This window comes from Chiloscyllium plagiosum, chromosome 3, assembly GCF_004010195.1.
Source record: "Chiloscyllium plagiosum isolate BGI_BamShark_2017 chromosome 3, ASM401019v2, whole genome shotgun sequence".
NCBI lineage: Eukaryota > Metazoa > Chordata > Chondrichthyes > Orectolobiformes > Hemiscylliidae > Chiloscyllium > Chiloscyllium plagiosum.
In genome coordinates this window covers 29037446-29060423 of record NC_057712.1, presented here as the reverse complement: position 1 = coordinate 29060423, position 22978 = coordinate 29037446, and the positions used below count along the sequence as shown (strand labels likewise).

Genomic DNA, 22978 nt, shown 5'->3' with positions numbered 1-22978 from the left:
ACTACACACACACACACACACACTTTCTCACACTCTCAACCCCCACCCCAGACAGACAAAGACCCACATGCACACATATATTTTGTGGGGTGAATTTGTATTTGCAGAGTTACATTGTACTTTGCTCAAAAGCTGCATGCATTCATGTAGAACTCTGAGCTCAAAAACTGCATGAATTTATGTAAAACTCTGTTATCTCACTTTTTAGATTAGAATCAATCTAAACATCATGGCATTGACAGAGAACACGGGTCCAACACCTTCAACCTATTGTCTAGCTATCATCATTGTTAACAGGTAATTCGAGAATGCAAGTTTTAAAAAAAATGGTTTTGTGATTTACACATGCAAGAAGTGAAACTATCACTGTGTTCTAACAGTTGAAAGGCTTAACAGACAATCAATTTTTCAATGTATAATTTCAGTTACATCACACTGTAAATTTTTGCTATAAATTCTGTGTTACACTCGAGCCCTCCACTATCACCTGATGAAGGAGCGTCGCTCCTAAAGCTAGTGTGCTTCCAATTAAACCTGTTGGACTATAACCTGGTGTTGTGAGATTTTTAACTTTGTACACCCCAGTCCAACACCGGCATCTCCAAATCATAACTTCATGTGAGCAGCGTCTACCTTTTAGAATTGTCATCTTAATATTGGTATCCCAGGTCTTTTCCCCATTCGCCCAATCACTGTAATTTCCTCTAGTCTCAGAACCCCTGAGTTACTTAACTCCTCTAAATCTGGTCACTTGAGCATACGTGAAAACCTTTGTTCTTTTCCCAAACTTTTGGCAGACTATCCTAATGTTACATTATTTGAATGGATGTCAAATTTGCTTTATAATACTCCTGTGAAATGATTTGAGATGTTCTCCTCTTTAAGGGCGCTATAAATAAAGTGGCTGCTCTTTGACTTGGATTCGTGCTGTGCCACTCATCTTTATGCCTGTATATTTGCTTTAATCTACTTGCTAGCTGCAAAGCTCTTCTCTCTCTCTCGCTCTCTCTCTCTCTCTCGCACTCTCTCTCTCTCTCTGTCCCCTGCAACCCACCCTATATTCAGTATTTCTCTTCACATACTACAGACCACCAAAGCTGCATTGGAATTATTTTACAACATTCTTTCTCCTTTTGTTTTCCTTTTCTACCCTCATTCTCTCTCAATTTCTTCTAATTGCCTTCACCACTTTATTCCCCCACTCGACTGAATGTCTTTTCCTCTGTTTGCTGTATGTTTTCTTTCTTCTCCTGTCCTTTTCTGTGAACTGTCGCATTGCTTCTATTATGGACATCCTTCAACCTGAAAAATTCAAAGTAACCTTGACACATCTAACAGTGACGCAGGGCATCTGTGAAACCTAAAGTGGAAATCAGCATTTCATGTTTGTAGGTCTTAGCATAAGATGGTCCGCTGGATTCCAATCCATCATTTATTTGTAAAGAAATGATGTTATATACTCATCTTTGATAAAGCTGTTGAAGGTCCTTTCCATCTAAATTAAATTGGCTATCTTAACAATAAATTTTGAATTTGCATTGAAATTTGAATGGATTTGAACTTAAAAAGGTCACAGAACATTTTATCAATGTGTGAAAGAACTTTAACCATTTTGCAGTACAGGGGTCACTGATTTATGAACATGTAGACTTATAAATATTCATATGTGCCAATGCAGTCCCATACAAGGATGTAGTTTTTTAAAAGATCCAACATAAGAAAATTTCCTCTACTTTAAAAACAAGTACTTTATATTGTCCTACATTATGTTCTAAGTTGTGTACATCTCTACTTGCAAATGGACACCAGAATGGAACCTGTTTGGAACCTGGGGACTACCTATAATTTAAAAAAAAAAGAAAGCTGGAGGTACTCAACTGATCTAACAACATCAGTGGAGAGAGAAGCAGTTGATGTTTCAAATCTATGACTTTCATAGCCAAAGGTCAATTCAGATGCTGCCAGATCTGCTGCACATTTCTAGCATTTTTGTTTTTATTTCACATTACCAGCTGTATTTTGTACCCTCTTTACCACACTGGAAAACATCTACTTTTGTTTAGAGGTGTAAATGGCCCTGACCCTCAAAGTTCCTGGCTTCATTCATAATCCCTGTATGGTGTGGTAATTTGTGCAAATAAAACACAATTTGATCTGTCTGAAATATAGTTTCCATATACGTTTAAATTTGCTTTTATAACTGCATATTGGACGTGGTGGGATGGCACAGGGACTCAGTGGTTAGCACTGCTGCCTTACAGCGCCAGGGACTCTGTTTCAATTCTGGACTAGGGTTCAATTCCTGCCTCGGGCAACTGTCTGTGTGGAGTTTTCACATTCTCCCCGTGTCTGCGTGGGTTCCCTCCAGGTGGTCTAGTTTCCTCCCACAATCGAAAAGTGTGCAATTTCATGAATTGGCCATGCTAAATTGCCCATAATGTTCACAAATGTATAGGTTAGGTGCATTAGTCACTGGTAAATATCGGATAATATGGTAAGGCAATGGGTCTGGGTGGGTTATACTTTGGAGGGGTGGTGTGGACTTGTTGGGCCGAAGGGCCTGTTTCCATACTGTAGGGATTCTTTGATTCTATACAGGTCTGAATTAAGTGAGGTTGTTCTTTTCCAGGTCATAATAAGTATACAACTGAACTAACACGTACTACAATTGGATGCAAAGGGAAGACTAAAAAGGTTAGTATCTCGCATTTATCTTGATTCCAAACAATTATGTTTGTTTGGCATAAGTGCCAGGACAAGATTTTCCCTGTCCTTTTGGGTTATAGTTCTTTTAAAACTGATGCTGAGCTCACTTTTTATTGCTATTGGCTAACGCTCTCTGGGCATCTTTCAGAATGCGCCAGCATTTTCTGTTGATTAGATCCTCTTGTTGCTAGTACGTGTCCACCAAAATGTCATTGAATCTTTGTGTATAGACAATTTTCAAATGCATTGCTTCACGACCTCTTTATATCTTGCAAAATGTGTCATAATCTAAATGGGAACTTAAAACAATATTATAATAATTCTTCAACAGTGCAATAAGTTTTGCAGTATGTTTCATTTGTTATTGCAATGGTCTCAAGTTAACCCATGTTTCTGCTGATTGTGGGTTGAACATGTGTAGTTTTTATACTTGGATTGTAACAATCTTTGCAACTTTACAAGGATGTTGCCAGTGTTGGAGTGTTTGAGCTATAGGAAGAGTCTGAGTCGGCTGGAACATTTTTCCCCTGTAATTTTGGAGGCTAAGTGGTGACCTTGTCGAGGTTTATAAAATCATGAGGGGCATGGATAGGGTCAATAGCCAAAGTCATTTTCTCAGGGTAGGGGATTCTAAAATTACAGGGCATAGGTTTAAGATGAGAGGGGAAAGATTTAATAGCGGCCTACGAGGCAACGTTTTCATGCAGAGGATGATTCATTCATGGAATGAGCAGCCAGAAGAAGTGGTGGAGGGTGGTACAATTACAACATTTAAAAGGCACCTGGATGGGTATATGAATAGGAAGGATTTACAGGGATATGGGTGAAATGGTGGCAAGTGGGACAAGATTAACTTAGGATAAATGGTCGTCATGGACGAGTTGAAACTGAAGGTTTCCCTGCTGTACAACTCTGACTTTAAATCTTTTATACCAATTTTAAAGTAAAAATTTGAAACAACAACTCCATTATATTTAAGTATCCGTCAGTTTTACTTGTGTTAAACTCTTGATTTGAATCAGTGGTGGCCTTCAAGCAGTGGCATTAATTGTATTGCTAAGTAAATCAAGGAATTTAACTGGGTTAATGAAAATTCATCTGTAAATGTAACAATTGAGCTTGTATCATAGGAGTTGTTCACATAGTTGAGAAGCCAACAGAAACTGTATATCCTGTATTAGTAAATGTAGACTCAGGCATCCAAAGTGTCACTGACTTTGAAGGCCCTCCTATCACCTGGAGTCTACCGAGCAATGTCTTGTTAATTTTCAAGTGACCAACTGTAAATATGCTCTTTGGTAAGTTTTGGGATGATGTTGGCTGCAATAATTAAAACGTGTTAAACATTTCAGCGTGCCTGGATTCTTCTGACTTGCATTGAAGTAACTGAGTAAACTAAAAAGAATTAACAGATAAGGTAAAACTTTATCATTACTGCAGTCTTTTGAGATGGTGAAATTCCAACAGTTCTTCTCTGCACACTAGAGGATTGCGAATATTAAATTCATCAATTTGTGCACAACTCCAAGATTTAGACACCTGGATTATATACTTTGGGAAAAGTGTGCACTTAGCATTGGTCAACCAGAAATTCTACAAATGTGAATTTGTGTGTGACTTGATTTGGAGATGCATGATTTTGAGAGCCCTGGGTTTCCATTTTGCTAATAAACCAAAAAATGTATCAGTATTTTGTTTTCCTCAATTGAATGGGCTATGTTCTCAGTCTACTCTGTACCTGACCTGAAAGGCCACACGATATCCTTCACCTTTAAACACCATTGAAATTTTGCAGATGCCAAAAAGCATGAAAAAGTATAGAATTCTTTTTCAATAGAATGCAACTAGAAAAATACTTGCAGCTGTGGTAGAGAGCTGTTGGCAAATATTCAGGACTAAAACTCTAATCATTCCACATAGCTTCACAAGCTTCAACTGTAAAGAAGCAATCAATAGCTCACAAGTGGAACCTCCACGAAGGTATCTGCACTCATTACAGCACCATTATAATCATGAAGACCAGCTGAACTGCATGTCGAACATTTGTGAAGGACCAGGATGCCACTTCTACTGTGCATGTAACAAATGAAAGTTGAGTTATTACCCAGTATGAAGAAAATTAGAGAGCATTGTTGATTGTTAAAACTGCAACTGAGAGTAATCCTTTGATGTAAGGAAGCGTAACAAATGAAATTTATTTCTTGCTCAACCTTTAGATGCGCTGAATCTGTGCATCTCTCTAATTCTGCACTTTCTTTCTTCCAATGCCACTTCTTGTTTTAATGGCAAATTTGGATATATAGTTTTCTCCCCTCATCGAAGTGATTAATGTATATAGGGAGTAGTTAAGACACTCCCAGATCCTTGCAGGTAACGTTTTGCCTATTTGACTAATCTGTGCATCATCCAAAGTCTTCTGCCCCTTCTCTCAGCAAGTTATTTTGCCTTTCATTACACAAGCTTCCAATTTTTTTCTGTAATGAGCAGCATTACCGAATACCCTGTTTACTACATCAGTATATACGCTGGTTCATAAGCAATGACCTTATTGCAAATTCATGCTGACTGTATCTGATCAATTGAAAATGGTTGATGTGTCCAGTGACATTGTTCTTAAATGTTGACTCTAGCAGTTTTCTGATAGCAGAATTTGGGCTGTTCTATACTTCACTGAGTTCAGCTTTCTTAATATCTATTTCGTTAACTCTTTTGATATATCGTGCATGATTAGTGTTGACTTATGGGCAACTTTTTATGTACTAGCCTAGGGACAGCTCCGGTCTGTACATAAACATGACTCTGACCCACTCAAAGCCAGTAATTTTAACACCGCCTCCTGCTCATATGCCCACATCTCTCTCCTCAGCATGCTACAGTGTTCCAGTGAATCATCCCGCAAGCTGGAGGAATGACGTCTCATCTTCAGACTCTGCACTTTACAGCCTTATGGACTTAATATTCAGTTCAGCGCCATCAAATTGTGAACCATTTATTCCGTAGCTTGTTATCATATCTTCTCTCTGTGTGTGCACACCCCCATTCCCCCAATCCCAGGGGGACTGTCTGTCCTTTCAAGTCTGGCAGTAGACATATCATTGTTCTGCCTTTTTCGCATTCCGATCACTTAATCTGAACTATTAGCATCTTTTCTCCACCAGCAATCTACACTCACTATCTCCCCAGACTATAGCATAAACGCTGTCCCCTCCACATTACTACAGCTTTGAAGAACCATTTAGACTCAACGTTTGCTTGCTCTCTCTGTAGATGCTGTCTGACTTACTGTAATCTCCAGCATATGTTGTTTTCAATACAGATTCCTGCATCTACAGTAATTTGCTCCTAAGTCAAAAGTGTGGTGGAATGCTCCCCACTTGTCTGGATGAATGCAGTTCCAATAACACTCGGGAAGCTTGACACCATCCAAGATAAAGCCGCCTACTTGATTGGCACCATTTAATAGCATTGGTTTGCATCATCTTCAAGATGCACTGCAGAAATTCTCCAAGACTTCTTAGATAGTGCCTTCCAAAGTCATGATCCCACTCCTCTCGAAAGACAAGGACAGTTGATGCATAAGAGCACAACTGAAGTTTCTCTCCAGGCTATTCACCCTCCTGACTTGGAAACATATCACTGTTCCTTCACTGTCACTGGGTCAAAATTCTGTAACTTGAACAACACCTTGGATGTACCGACACAAAATGGATTGCATGGCTCAAGAAGGTACTTGCTTCTATCTCAAGAGCAGCTAGAATAGGCAGTAAGTGCTGATCCAGCCAGCAGAGCCGACCTTTCCTGAATTAATAAAGGAAAAGTATTTCCATATGGTTCGGAGCTGCACAGCACATTCGATGTACCCATTCAGAGTACTGGAAAGACCCACCTAAGGATCTCCTGTTTCTCAAAAATTTATCTCATTATTAGTGATTAACTTTTCAGGAAAACTAGATCAGAACTGAAATTGTTGGATTAGGTCGCTTCTTTGAAAACTAAAGTAATATTGACGGAAAATGACTTTACTGTAATTGCTACCATATGATATTGTGAATTTTTTCTTTTTCCAAATTTTTATACAAAATATTCACACACAATATATGATAAATAATGTTATATTGAATTTTGACATGATGCTGAGATTGCGAAGAATGGTCAAAGACAATCCAATTTTTGGTCAACAATCTTATCCCAAAGTTTGGAACATTAACAACTTAATATGAAGCACTCAACTAAGGCCTGCAAATTTTAGGTGAAAATGTTGAGTTTTATTCAATAACTTGCTTGTATCCTTATGAAAAGGGCCTATTTGCAGCAATATGTCTCAGTAACCTTTTTGTGTAGAGTTATCCAGCTGACAAGTTCAATAACATCTGTCTTAATGCTATAAAAAGGTTGGTTAGCAAGAATTTAGATGCAAGCAGGCATATGTGTGTGGAATGTCTGTCATCTGTTTGTCATGAGGACTAACTTGCTTGAGATTGACTACAAAATCTCTTGACTTTAGATTAGTGGGGAAATGAAAGGAAGTCCAAATTACATGAGGGTGGCTTTTAAACTGATGCCAACCCACAGCACAATAAAAGCTGAGCCCATTAACTTGTAGAAATAGAAAGATAGTGACAGGAAAATAACAACATTTCAATCAGATGCCAAAAATAATTTAAATTTAATTCATTTTGTTATTGAAATGTCATATTCAAGACTATGTGCAGTTTTATATCTTAGCAAAGATTTGCAAATGTGGTACAGTGTGTTATATGGAAATAAAATTATTTTAAAATCAAGGTATGTTATTGGAAACATGACATTTGGACAAATTCTGCTACTGTGTCTTACAAAAATTAGAAGAAATAGGAGCTGGCAATCCCTCGCGATTGCTCCACTACTCAGTACGACCATGGCTAATCAGATTTGGACTTACCTCTACTTTCCTTCCAGGGTCACTGAATAACCATTGATTTCCTTGTCTAACTCGGCTTTAACCTGGTCTCCACTGTGCCCTACTGAAGAACATTTCAAATTCTGATGGCCCTCAGAAAATAAGTTTCTCCTCATTCTATCCGCAATGGGAGAGTCTGAGTTTCAAAACTTTGCCCTTGTTCTATGTGTCCCAACAAAAGGAAGCATGCTGTCAGCATCTACCCAATCCAGCCTCATGTGACAAGACAACCTCTCAGTCTTTTAAATTTCAATGTGATAGGTCCAACCTGCTTCATATTTCCTCATAAGATAATCCCTTCATCCTAGGAATCAGGTGAATAAAGCTTCAATAAAGTGCTTCCAATGAAATTATGCTGCCATCCCCCCTATCCTCCACCCCATGAAGTGATCAAAACTGCAAAGTTTTTGATTTCTATACTTTTTGGTTCTCTCTCTTCCTTACTGCTCCCCTACACCCCCAATTCTCCAATCCCCTCTGCATTTTGTAAATGCTCATAATTTTCCCTTTGCTTATGTTTTCATACATGTACACTGCTGGTATAATAGTGATCATTGTACTCTTATGCTTCTTTCATTTTTTTGGTTTACAGACTCTAATATGCCACTGAATTTTACATTAAATTTTATATACTTTTGAAATTGTTTTGGGGCATTAAATTGCTCAAAATCCTCTGACACTTTAGTCTCTGCAATTGTTATGCTGATCACTGAATCTTTGACCGCTCTCTTTCAATGCCATGTAAAGTCAGGATTCTCTGACCGTGATCATTATTGCAACGGCATGCTTAAGAACATTTGAGGTGTTTTGGATAAATGGCACTTGACATACAACTGGATGCAGGAAAAGGTCAATAAGTGAGAGTGGCATGAGTTGGAGATACAGTGTGACCAGATTTGGCATTGATGGAAAAGAGGAAATGGGGGGAAGGAGGCATCACATGATTTTGGTTTAGTGACAGTGTGATTTCTCGCGATCTGGTACTGCCTAGTCTCTCTCAACTTCACCTCAAGTGCGCACCCTTAACTTCGGAAGATAGTAGAGACATCAAGGTTATTGAAAGATTTGGTGTGCACATTTATAATATGTTTTATGGGAGCCTTAAGAAATTAATATGCTAAAGATTCCCAAGTCAATTTAGCTAGATTACGACAGAAGCTGTACAAGGCGCAGTGTTGGAGGGTGTCATTGGTTGTGACTGAATCAATCTAAAATAATATTAGAGATGGTTCGAAGGATCTGATCAGCTAGATAAATGAGAGAGGAGCTGTCTTTGGGGTTTGACTGTGTGTCAATCATGTGATTGTACATCTATGATTTCAAGATGTGATGAACCTAAGAAGCTGTACAACATTTGAATAAATGATCCTGGGATTATTGCTGTGGGAACAGTGACCTGCACAGTTTAGATTTGTTCACATCAATTGTGGTGTCTGAGCTTACATTCTTCACAATGTGCCTTGTGCTGTGACACAGGTTGTAAATATCTGTTTGGATCTCCAGTAATCATTTTGACTTCTATTGACTTCTGTTTAGTTTGAGCTGAGATTCAGGATGCTTCTAAACTTTCATTTTTCACTCTCATACATTCAATATAAGCAAATGTATCATGTTCTCAGAGTATTAACATTGCGCTGATCCACTGTGTTAACACTCTGAGAACATGCGATATGCACTTGTAAAGAATTGCATATCTCTTCTAGAGTCAAGAATAAAGAAAATTTACAGCCCAGGAACAGGCCCTTCGGCCCTCCAAACCTGAGCCGATCCAAATCTACTGTCTAACCCTGTCACCCAATTTCTAAGCATGTGTCCCTCTGCTCCCCACCTACTCGTGCATCTGTCCAGATGCATCTTAAACGAATCTACTGTGCTTGCCTCTACCACCTCTGCTGGCAACGCATTCCACACACCTACCACCCTCTGTTTAAAGTACTTGCCGCGTGTATCCCCCTTAAACTTTTCACCTCTCACCTCTCACTGTGTTAACAGATTTTGTGCTGCATATGGTACATTAATTCACATTATGTAGATAATGGCCCAAGTTACTCTTTATAAAGCCAGGGAATGTATTGTTTTATAGCCCATTGTTCAACTGTTCAAGAAAGGATGAGAAATAAATAGTAATAATCATTTTCAGCTTTTTAAACAAAAGTTTGTTTATGTAATACCTTTCCCAAAACATTTTAGTCTTGCAGTGTAATTTTTATTTGTTCTTGGGAATTGAATATTGCTGAAAGCACTGGTTTTATTGCTCATAACTAAAAGTCATTGAGAAAATTGTACAGAACTGTCAACCTTCAACTGCTGCAGTTCATTTGCACACAATCTAGTTTGGAAGAGTTTCAGGATTTTGACCAGTGGCCATGAAGACTAATATCGTTCTGAGTCAGAAGGATGAGGGATTTATAAAGGAACTTGTAAGTTTTTGTGCTTCTGCTCCTCTTGTCTTTTTAAGTGCTAGTGGTTGCATGGTTGGAAATTACTGTCTAATAAGCCTTTGCAAGTTTTTGCAGTGCATCTTGTAACTGGTACACACTGCTGCCTTGTGCAGGTGAAGGGGATTAATATTAAAGTAATGGATTGGATGCAAGCCAAGTGTTGGTGTAACTGCACTCATGCAGGCAAGTGCAAAGTATTCCATCACACTTGTGACTTGTGCCTTTTTAGTTAGTCAAAGCCTGAATGCTATCCAGGTCCTCTTTCATATAGGCATGGACTGCTTTCTTTGTGACTTCAGCAATTGCATTTCAGCTTTTGAGGTTATCGACCTCTCATTTTCATTTACCTTGGGATGAGATTGTCCCCCATTTTACCTATATTCACAGGTAAGTAGCCAGCTTCTGTCCTATGGTGCTTCAACTGGATGAGGTATTGTCCCCTCTGTCTGCTGGCTTGGGAACTTTCTCTGTCTCTATTTAAATCCTAACAGCAAGTGTTTGCCAGCTAGACCTTTGGTTCACCCCTTGTTCCTTTTAAATTCTATGGGCTTTGCCCTGGCCTCTATCATCTTTAATGACCTGTTTATGGCCCCTAGCCTGTTAGTGTTGTATCATGAACCCTTTTACCTCATAGACTTTCTCCTGACTTATGTAAAGTCGTCTGACTTTCGTTTCATTTGCCCTTTCACTCCTGTGGGATTTTTTAGACAGTCAACTTTCTTCTGCTCATTAGAATTTTGCTGTTCACTTCTGTTTCCCTAGTCTCCATGGACTGCTTTTGACCCTCTAGACACAGTAGCTGGTATCCTGCTAAGTCATACTTCAATAGATTTACCCCCTTACATTTGTCAGATTGGAAAAATTAACACTATTTCTGTACTGATGACCAGCTTAGTGTGGTGATTTTTTTGTCTTTGTTGAATCCTTAAGCATGCGTGTAGCCCTTCCAACAAACACTGGGGTGACACAGTGGCTGAGCGTTAGCATTGCTGCCTCATGGTGACAGGAATGTGGGTTCGATTCCAGCCTTTGGCGACTGTGCAAACTCCACACAGACATTCTCCCTGCGTCTACATGCGTTTCCTCCGGGTGCTCCAGTTTCCTCCTATACTCCAAAGATATGCAGCTTAGGTGAATTGGCCGTAGTATTTAGTGTTTAAGTTAGGTGCATTAGTCAGGGGTAAATATAAGGGAATGGGTCTGGGTGGGTTACTCTTTGGAGAGTCTGTGTGGACTTGTAGGGATGCTATGAATTCTATGACAAGTGAACAAAGACTTTGTCAAAGACTTAATTATCAGGAGTATCTTAAAGGAAGCCAGAGAGGTGGAGCAGTTTAAGAATGGAATTTGAGAGATATGACAGCTGAAGCTGTGGTTGAATGAATAAAGTTAGGGCTTTGAAAAAGGCCAGATGTGGAGGATAGCAGAGATCCTAGGGATTGTGACGCTGGAAGATAATACAGGCAATGAAATGTGATCAGGTCATGGAGATACCATGATGAGAATTGAAAAATTGAAGCAGTGCCTAGATCAGCAGGCAGATGTCCAGGGATGTGTCCGTTAAGTGCATTAGGCATGGGTAAGTGTAGGGGAATGGATCTGGGTGGGTTACTCTTCAGAGGGTCATTGTAGACTTGTTGGGCCCAAGGGCCTGTTTGCATGCTATAGGGATTCTATGATTCATATGACTGATTGACAATGGTGTTTCCTCTGCTTTTATATGGCTTGTCAGTAACCTTAGTTACCATCAGTTTTTGAAGCACATCGTGTCTCAAGGATTGCTATTATCCTCTTGGAGCTTCTAGTACAAAAGGATTTCTTGTCCTTTTGTGCAAGAATTCCTGATGGGTATTCTGTCCTATGCTCACTCCCTTCAGCCTGGCTTTGGTATCTTAAGGATCAGACACTTCCATATGTAATGCGCACACATGCGGTCTACCTTTTTAACACTATTTATAAAATCTGGGATTCATCTACCCTGTCTTCTATGTTCGCTCAAGTCCTTGTAATCTACCTCCTCATTTCTTGCATGAAGGTAGAAGTTACTAAATACAAATTTGTTTCAGTTTTAAGTCTGTTTTAATGCATAGTCCTCATCCATGTTGGCTGTGGCTCTTAACTATTAAGCTCATTTCTTTCATATAAGTTTCAAGGATGTATATGAGGCAGTTTCTTAACTCTTCTCACAATAACGTTTCTCTTCACCCTCTGAATTCGAGAACTTGACCAATGAATGTTGATTCAAAATCCTGACTGCACCAATTAAAAGAAAGTTAGAGGTTTCCAGGACTACTCTTCCCCTTAGAACAGCAGCTTTGTTTGCTCAGAGCTGGCAGAACTCTTGGTAGGTGGTTTGGAATGAACCACGTGGACATTTTTGACTTGCTGAACTTGAATTACTAGAGTTCAGGACTCTAATGGCCATTTCATCTGAGTGCCAATGTTTTTCAAATGCGGTGAAAATTTTGGGAATGTTAGGAATTTGAAGTTTGTCTCTGGGCTAAGGATATTCTAGGTACGACTAGATGAAGTCACATTGTCCCTAGCTGCTTTCATCTCTCTTGGTTCAATATTCACTTGCGCTAGTAATTATTGCTTGAGATTTTCTAGCTAAGTCTAATCTTTTCTAGTTCAGTTTTTGAAAATCATAAAATTAATTTGAAGTAAAGAAAATGATATGCCCGTACGGGACATAATGCACTTTTTAAAAATAATTAGAAATTACCTTTGATATTTTCACAAAATTACACATTTTCCTATTAAACTATTTCCAGGTTAAAGGTTATCATTGCCTGGGTAAACTTTCCACATAGCAGAGTTACATGTGTGAGATACTTGAATATCTTAGCTAAGGTCAAAAAAGACACCTAATTTTGGAGTGCAAGTTTTCTGTACTTAAGTGGCCATGTTGCCAGAGCCCGTAACTTTCATTGTATCCAGTATCCTCAGCCATTTTCTGACATCACAAGTGAATCAATTTGTCTGAAGACTGGCACCTTTGCTGGTGCTCAGCAGAAAGCCAAGATGCATCATCCACTTAACTGTTCTGTTTAAATATGGTAGCAAATGCTTCACTCTTCTCCTTACACTGACATATTTTGCAGCAGCCTCTTCCAATTAGTCATTTGGTTAGCCACAATAACTTAGAGTTAGCTGTGACAGGACTGCAGGATTGCTTCCCTCTGTCTATAATATGCCTGTTCTGCTTTTTGGTATTATGAACCTAGATGATGGTTCATATCTTTATTATTTTTGTGACCAAAGTAATCTTTTCCTAAAATGTTTGCATGCAATGTTGAAATACTTGTTTAAACCATAAAACAAAAGGTTATTAAGTACAGAAATTAAAATAAACAAGAGGTTATTCACTTAAGACACAGATTGAAAAATTTTCGAACATGGAGTAGAAAGAACTCCCATATACTGTTCAAAAACAAATTTACTGCAGAAACTCAACAAGTCTGGCAGCATTGTGGAGTGAGAGCAGAGTTGACATTTTGGATCCAGTGAGCTTCCTCCAGAGTTTCTCCAGTAATTTTTATTCTTGTTTTGGATTTCCACCGTGTTAAGGATCCTAGGTAGCTCCCTACTGACTTTGTAGTAATGTACAAAACATGACATCCAATTTTCATGCAGCACCGTTCCATAAACAGCAGCACTGCAGCCTATCACAACCATGGGTCAAAACACTAATACACTGTACTTGAATCATCTTAGTCATTCATACTAAAAGTGTCGTTTGTTCTTAAAGAAGATGGCAACAGAGATGAAAGGACTAAGTGTAAATTCAGAGATTAGTTAGCAAGAATTCTGTGAAGGACAGATGAAATGTAACACCTAAAAGTGTCAAACTTCACACTAACCAGACTGAGTCCTTTTGTGACTACAAAGTTAACAAGGGAGTGATGACCCCCTTTTCACCAGCACACCTCCCCGTGCAGATAATATCCCAAACTGCAGACATTTTCTTTTTACCTTTTGAGCAATCTACTACTGGGTAAAATTGTGACACAGTCTTCTTTTTAAAATATTTTTGAGAAATGTTTTCTTTACAAAATTATAAAAATATAACTATCTAAAATTATAACAACAATTACATTGAACTAATAATTACCCTACTCTACAAAACAAATCAAAACATACACTCACTACAAATCAATAAATAAGTAAGTAAATAACACCACTCAGCACAACCACACCTTTGGGAGCATTAATGATTGCACCCATATTTATTCTTCCTCTCAGGACACAAGGCTCACTAAACCTAATCATCATGGCTAAACAAAGGCCCTAATTAAAATGGCAGACAAATCTGCTTCCAGGTAATTCAAAAAGGGCTGCCATGTCTTATAAAAAAGTTCTGTTTTATAGTGCACCATGTTTGTGAGGCAATCCAAAAGGATGTGTTCCATAATTAACTTGCACCACCCCAACAGGACCGGAGGGTTCTCAGGTACCCAGCTGATCAGAATGTTTTTCTTCGCACAATAAGTGAGAATATTAAATGGCCTTTTCTCAGGTGCATCTAAGGAAGATAAATTCGGCAAACTCGAGAGGAAAGAGACCAGGATTACCTTAACTTCAGTCTCCAGGACCCTCTCTTTTACTCCTGCCACAGTGCTCCAGTACTATGGAGCTTGTGGCATGACCACAAACAATGAGAGAGAGTACCTATGCTTGGATGTAAGTTTGCTCGCTGAGCTGGAAGGTTCATTTTCCGACATTTCATCACCATACTAGATAACATCATCAGTGAGCCTCTGGTGTGTGGTGGTCAGAGACACGCACAAGAATTCCTAGAAGCATGGCATTCCAACCAGAACTTTATTAACAAACGCATTGACTTGGACCCCATCTACCACACTCTGAGAAAAAGAACAGGAAATGACATCACCAACTCAAGAAAACCTAAACCCAAACAGAAAGTGGGTCAGAACACCAGTGCTTCACCGGAGGCTCGCTGATGATGTTACCTAATATGGTTATGAAATGTCTGAAAACAAACCTTCAAGCTCAGCAAGCAAACTTAATGCAGAACATCAACCTGAACTACAAATCTTCTCAAAACCTGCTAGTACCTATGCTTATTTTGCACTTGGGACACATTGGTGATGCACCATTTTTGAATTTCGCAAGACAATCTGGAACCAATTGAATCCTATGAAGAACCTTTTAATTGCATGGCATGTGTTCTGTTACAGATCGAGATCTTTCTCACGTTCTCCCAAATGGCCTCCCATGTCTCTGAGGGGATCTCCACTCCCAACTCTTGCTCCCAGACTTCACGTAGTCACTCAATATCATTCGATTCAATGCACCCCAGTAGGTGGTAGAGTACACTAATGGAGAGAGTGCTTGTGGCATGAAGCACTCTTTTCTCTGTGTCAGACCGACAGGGGTTGGTCAAAAGCCTAGACTTTTTTTGGATAAAGTCCCTAACCTGAAAGAACGAAAATGGTCTCTGCTAGGCAATCCATACTTGCAGCTCCTTTGGTTCAAGGACATCATAATCTTCCCCTTAAACAGGAGACTCCCCTAGTTGTCCAAAGTTTGAATCCAGGGTACATCATCCCTGGCCGGGATCCCGGGGTCTTCTCTTGAGAATGAGAGAGATGTTAGCCTCTCTCTGGGATGGCAGGAGGCAGTCATGACCATACGAATAGTTGTACATGTCCAACACCGGCCCTGACAATATATTTATAGATTCTTTATGGAATTCACTTGGGAGACAATCAGGGTCAGGCGCCTTCCCACTTTGGAGCTGTTTTATTGCCTCCAGTATCTCTTGCACTGTCAAGTGGGCATTAAGAAGACACCCCTGTTCTGAGGTCAAACCTGAAATGTCCAGGTTCTTAAAGACTCCATCTTAGCCCACCTGTCCTCACAGCATTCCGACTGGTATAGTTCAGAGTAAAATCTCTGAAATGCTGCATTGATCTTTTTATAGTCACATGTAGGAATACCAATGCCTTCTCTGATTGATGTAATGGATTGGGGGGCACTTTTTTTTCTTGCCCAGATTTGCCAAGTGTTTGCCTGATCCATCGCCATGCTCAAATAGCTTTTGCTTTGTGAAAGAGAGTTCCCCCTTTGCTGTCTGTCTGAGCATGGAGTTCAAAGTAACCTGGAGAGCTGTTACTCACTGCAATTTAATCACAGCTGACCTATTAAAATATGCTGTCTCAACTGCCTTCAACTGTGCCTCAAGCAGACGCTGCTGCTCTCCCTTCTGTCGCTTCTGACTGGCTGAATAAGACATAATTATCTCCCTAGCGTAGACCTTAGCTGTCTCCCAGAGTATAGGCTGATTACTAGCTGTATCTGAATTGATAGCCAAAAACACTTTAAACTCACTTGAGAAGTACTCGATAAGCTTACTGTCCTTGAAAATAAAAGGTTCCATTCGCCAATGCCATCAATCTGTTCCATTGCCCTTAATCTTAACCTCCAAATACACTGCCACATGATCGGAAATGGCTATGTTTCCAATTTTGGAGGACATCATCGAATCCAGAAAAAAAACGAGAGAGCTAACAAAGTCAATCCGAGAATGACACTTTTGTGGATTAGAGAAAAAGGTGAAGTCACTACCCATAGGGTGGGGACATCTCCAAACGTCCACCAGCCCCAATTCCACACAGACGTCAATCCGTTGCTTAGATTGCGGGGACTTTCGGGCATTCTCTCCACTGTGCAGTCCACGAGGTGATTAAAATCTCCCCCTATGATAGTGTGTCACGTTCCAAGGGTAATCAATTTAAAAAGGAATTTGAGGCTTTGTGCCAGGGAACAGTAAACATTTAGAATGCCATACTGTTCACCATGTATTAAAGCTTTAAGGATTACGAACCGCCCATATTCATCTTTGATTCGATCTAATAACTTAAGTGGGAGATTCTTCTAGACAAGTATGCCCACTTCCCTGCTCTTAGTGTTAAAGGATGAAAAGAACACCCAACAAACCCACCTTGCTGTAACATTAGATGCTCCTTATCATCAAGATGGGTTTCTTGCAACAGGGCATTATCAACCTTCTTCCTGAGACTCGAAAGTACTTTTTTCTCTTCACTGGTGAGTGACTCCCCTTAATATTCCAGGTGCGCCATGTAAGGAGACACTTAGCCATATCGCTCTATAACAAACCTTGCACCCCCGAGAGGAAGAACCCTACTCATGACATGCCGAGTGTAAATAAATGGAGACTCATGGAGCCTAGAAAATACACAAACTAAAGCTACATTACCAAAACTTTCAAAAACTAGATCTTCTAGAAACCAACTAACAAATCTAATTACAACATACATAAAACACTTGATAGGAGATTCTTTTCCCCCCCTCCCACACACATACATACATACACGCGTGCGTGCACACACACACACAGTGCTTACACGACCCGATACATCTCCATAATTCCTCCTAGCTTGAGCCACACCCCAAACTCAGGCGAAGGATAAAAGAAAAATAGGTATTATAAACAAAAGAAATTGAAAATGTGCATTTCACCCATTCCCACCCATACATTGACCTCAATTATCATTGGGAAAAAATCCAACAACGCTTTCTGTAATAAAATAATAAAGTAAATGGAGAAGTGCATGAGATAGAGAAAAATAAAATAAACAAAGAAGAAAAGAGAACCATTATTGTCCATTTTCTTATGACCATCTGGTCTATTTCAAAATGTTTAGAAATTTCTCCACTTTTTCTGATGAGCCAAATACATGCATGGACTCTTCGTGGTTAAAGCGAAGTACCGCCGAGTACCATATGGAATATTGAATAATCCGATCCCTCAGCCTCTTCTTCACCTCATCAAAGGACTTCCTCTTGCGGATCATGGCACAGAAAAGTCCTGAAAAAAACAATCTTTGATCCTTTGTAAATCAGGGCCAGTGGATCCTTCCACAGTGCTCTGGAAGCTACCATGACCTTTCATTTATCTGTGTAGGAATGGAATCGCACTCGGACTGGGCAGGGGCGCTGATCCGATCTGGGCCTGTGCACTGCCACCTGTTGAGCTCTGTCAATTTGCACCTGGCCTCCTAGCCCAGACATTGTGGCAGCCATTCCTCGAAAAAATTGGCAGGCTGCTTGCCTTCCTCTCGCTCTGACAGCTCAACCACCTGGATGTTCTTTCTTCAACTTTAATTTTCAAGGTCATCGACCTGCTCTACTAAGGCCCATACGTACTTCTCCAGAGCCTGGATTCGTCCTGCCGAGGACTCAGCTGTGGTCCTTGATGTTGTGGTCTGCCGTTTGACCTCCTCCGCTCGTCTCCACTGTAACTTTTTTATCTAGACTTAAAAGCAAATTATATATTAGTTTTACTTTGCAGATGTTTTTCCAATATTCGTTGCATACTTAGTAAATTACTACTCTTTTTAAAAGAAATTTGGTGTTAAAGTTGAAAAATAATTCCTCGTGCATGTTAATGCAAAAATTTGATAGAGCAGCACTGCAAAACTATTAGCAGGCTGCTATGACCAAAAATACATTTAGTCAAATTTGTATAATCCTAAAGTAGTGACCTAAATTAATTGACTCAAATATAAAATGGTATTGTAATCATTCTGATTTAAAGCTGTACCACTTCATTTTTTTTCTATAAAAGTGAACAATGCCCTTAGAATTCCAGGTACCCCCTAGGAAATGCATTGTGTCTTTCAGGTGAAGATTACATGAAGATATTCACCTAAGGCTTCAAGGCACATAGATAATTTACCCCAATATCTTAATATTTTATCATCCTTGAAAAGTTTCCCATCCATGAAACTGTAGGTAATAGAAACCATTTGTATTTTTCACTTTTTTTTTGATTTGCAATTTGATTCAAATGTATTGGATTTATGTTTTGGATTTCTTTTTTGCTTAAAGAGAGATTTTGGAAAGCACAACAACTTGATCACCTAAAAATAACTATGGAAAATTATGTGGAAATTTACCAGGATCATAATTATTTACAAAGTGTTTGTAGTTGACCAGTATGTCTGACAAATTAGAGTAATTTATGATATTTATGAACCTTCTACATGTATTGTTTTAGCCTAAAGCATGTCACCATCCTTTAATTTTGAAGGTGATACAAGTGACCAAAGTAACAAAATTGTTTTAGTAAAAACATCAAGGTTAATAATGGCCTAGACTATCTGTGTAATCATGAAGAGTACAAACAATTTCCTGGTCTCTGACAGTTCCAGCAACTCTTCCAATCTAGTTCAAATTTGTACCCCTGTTTTATATATGAAGGTATTCTCAGTTGCACAGATTTTTCAATGGACAATGCAACAAAGTGTCTTCATAGTGAGAAAACCAACTTAAAACAACATGCTGCTGACAAAGCTTGAGCTGTTTTTCACAAAAAATATTCAACTTTCTGAGAGGTCTTCAGAATCATAGCTCTAACTATGGTGAGAAATAAAATTAACATTTCAGATATTAACCTTTTCTGTTTTTACTTCCACAACCTTGTTACCTATTTATGGATAATAGGGCTCACTGACCAGACCACCATGGGATCAAAAGTTGCAAAGGCTGGAAGTTTGGTATAAATTAAGAACACCAACCTAGATCTAGGGTTAAATTGAAATCATCTCAGAGGGAAAATGACTGATGAAAGCTGTGTCATTATTGAAACATGATTGTGGTAGTAGAAAGTAAGAGCATAAGGAGATCATTTGGCCGTTCGAGCCCAGCTCCGCCATTTGTTATGATCGCAGCTATTCATCTAACTCAAATTCCACTTTCACTTATGTCATCCATATCCATAAATTCCAGTGATATATTCAGTCTTTTAAAAAAAATCCTGCCATGTCTGTTTTGTGAACAGGGAAGAAATAAAGAAACATCAGAATGGAGGAGGTTCTGTTTAATGTTTGCATTCCTGAAATGCTCAGGAGAGTACATATTGCAATTTGAATTGTTAGGCAAGAAGAATGTTTTGCAGCTTTGTATGATTGTTGTATGATCTCTTTGCAGATCTTCAAAATACCAGCTGTTGATATTTAGGAAGACCCATCAAATGTAAGATACTCTGTAATGTGATGCAAAGTGGCCATCTAGCTAAAAGCAATTTAACGATAGCCTGATAATACCCATAAATAGTGTAGCAGAGGTCTGCTAATTTTCCACCAATTTCTTAAAATGTTCATCTGGATTACTCACTTTGCAACAATGATGAGCATTTTGGTGCTCATCTCGATTATTATGAAACTGCACTCTGATTTGAACATTTTCAGTGACTTAACAAAAGTAGTTGATAGTCCTCCAGCATCTCCAACAAGATTAATTCAAGAAGTCAGCTGAAAAATCTTTCCATGCTTCAATAACACTGGGTGCCGGTAGTTATTTCACTAGGTCCTTGTATGAAACTAATTTTCCTGATTATTTTTTGTTAATGGCAGAATGATGTTTGTTTTAAAGTAGGCCCTGAGGAATTGCTTGACAAGACTAAATAACCCAGCTGCTGAAAAATGATTATTTTATGGTCCTTTTTACAGCTCCACTGCCACCAATATATGTTAATTAGCCAGAGAGATCTTCATCACTGTATGGAAAGAAAAGTGTAAACAATTGAATAAATCCTTTAAACATCTGGCGTTGGCAGAGTGGGTTGAATGGACTTTTGTGCTGACTCATCTTAAAATCTCTCAACTGCCAGATATGAGCTGATTGAGATGGCATTAAATAAATTCATTTCAAAATATACATGCTCCCAGCTGAGCATGAAATGAGTGCGCTTAAAGGCATTTAACTATTCAAATTGCCTAAATGGCTAATGGGTCAAATATTGTATTTTGAACTCTCAGTACTCTTAAGCATAAACCAAGCTGTAAATATTCAATGCTCACTCTTTATAGGTGAAAAGTTGTCAGCAATTTATATATGCATTTCATGATTCAAGATAACCCAAAATCAACCTTTATGAAAATAATGAATTTGCGTTCTGTCATTGCACTAGCTTTGGGGAAAGAAATTCTTTCAGTTCATTTAAAATGTTCATATGAGCTTTTTTATGTATGAAATGGCATGGAGTAAGATTGTGATGTTGCAGAGGAAGGTGCAAGTGGGAGTCACTTAGGAAAACCTGACAGGGCCATTCCTGAAGATAAATACAGATTTTTAAAGGGCAAACTATATTTAATCGATCAAATTTGAACCAAAAAGTTGGAGTTTGGTTGAAAAAAATGCAGCAGTCTCCACTGTTTATAGTAACCATGTTTCCCCATTTCCAATTTGATGAGTATACATAATGGCAAGGTGTCAAAGCATTAAATTAAGAATCACAAACTTTTAACCCCTTCTAAAAGTGTATCAGACTTGTTATGTCACTTAGATCCTCAGAAAATAGATAATTTATGTCCCCAGCATACAATTAAGAAAACAGTAAAGGCAGAAACAAGCTGAATTAAAACTCAAACCTGATCCAAATATTCTATCTCTGAGGAGGCAAGGACGTGCTGTCACTCAAAATGAAGTTCCAATTACTCTCATGTCAAGGCTTGCTACATATAAAGTTCAGCCATTGGCCAGGTCCTTAGGGAAATTATGCCTTTCCTGTATTCTGATATATAACTGAAAAATGAGAGATTGCTACCTTTGCAAAACTGGCAGGCTTAAGCACCTAAAAGCAATTTTTCTTGTACTGTAAATTTAAATAGTTGATTGAGCGTAATTTTATAGGTGGGTCTTGCATCAGTCATGAACATGTTTTGTTCAAGGCTGTAAAATGATTATTGTGGTGTCTTTTCTATTGTAGAATGGGATTGAATAATATAATTGCAGTTTGTTGACTCATGATTAGCTGTTATTGCCTTAGGATTAAACTGATTTTGATAAGGTTCTTTCTGCCCAAAATAAGTGAGTCACTTATCTGAATATTTTCTTTCAAACTGGCAAATTGAATATTGTGACCACATTTTGGCCTCTACTGCATGGTTTAAACAGGAACAGTTTAATTCGTGGGAACTTAGAGCAGAATAACTTTTCAGCTTGTGTACAGTGAAGGACTACATAATAAATTAGTTGAAGGCGGGCTTAAAGAGCTTCATCTAGTCATTGACAAGGTTATGCATAAGCTCTATAATATTGCACGCCGAAATAAATAGATTGGTTAAGAAAGTAAGATTATTTTATAAACATAATGTAATAATGCATTACCTGCAGTGTGGTGGCATGTAAATGCATACCTAAAATTAAACAGTTTCCTGTAGATACATAATTTATAAGTTGTATAGTTGTACAGTATAAAAACAAACCCTTTGGTCCTATTCATCCATACCAGCCAGTTATCCTAAATTTATCTAGTCTAAAATTTGCCAGCATTTGGCCCATATCCCTCTAAACTCTTCCTCTTCATGCATCACACGTGACATCACTTCCGCCCCTCACATCATCGCTGATGCCACATGCTCAGTGACTTCCGCCACCCTTACTGCCGTGGTCACCACCACTTCCGCCCCCACCAGCGCCCCTCACCTGCATTCTGCTGACATGCCCCCCACAGATCCCATTGTCACTATCCCTACCCCCCAGAACCCCGAGGGGAACACTACCCATGCTCATGACTCCACCCCCATTCCCCCCACCATCACACCCATTCCAGTTACAGGTTCCGCCCCCACTCCCAGCTCTCCACCCACACCAGATCCCAGTTCCCAACCCTGCCGAGTTTTCACCATCCCTCCAGACCTTCCCCTCACTGAGGACGAACGATCAGTCCTCAGCAAAGGACTCACCTTCATCCCCCTCCGTCCACGCATCAATTAATTTAATACATGCCGTGACGTCGAACAATTCTTCCGTTGCCTCCGCCTCCGAGTTTACTTTCACAATCAGGACTCCCGCCCACCTTCCGAGGACCCCTTCGCCCACCTCCAACACACTGCATCCA

General features: G+C 39.1%; 1 protein-coding gene across 3 annotated transcripts in view; it reads left to right on the top strand.

Moving 5' to 3' along the window:
- Window positions 1-22978, top strand: part of mcph1 (microcephalin 1) — a 323112-nt gene that overhangs the window by 55618 nt on the left and 244516 nt on the right. For all 3 annotated transcript variants that reach the window (XM_043679269.1, XM_043679276.1, XM_043679280.1), the window contains exon 10: window positions 2630-2694. In XM_043679269.1, coding sequence (XP_043535204.1) covers window positions 2630-2694 — 65 coding nt within the window. The remainder of the gene's footprint in view (window positions 1-2629; window positions 2695-22978) is intronic.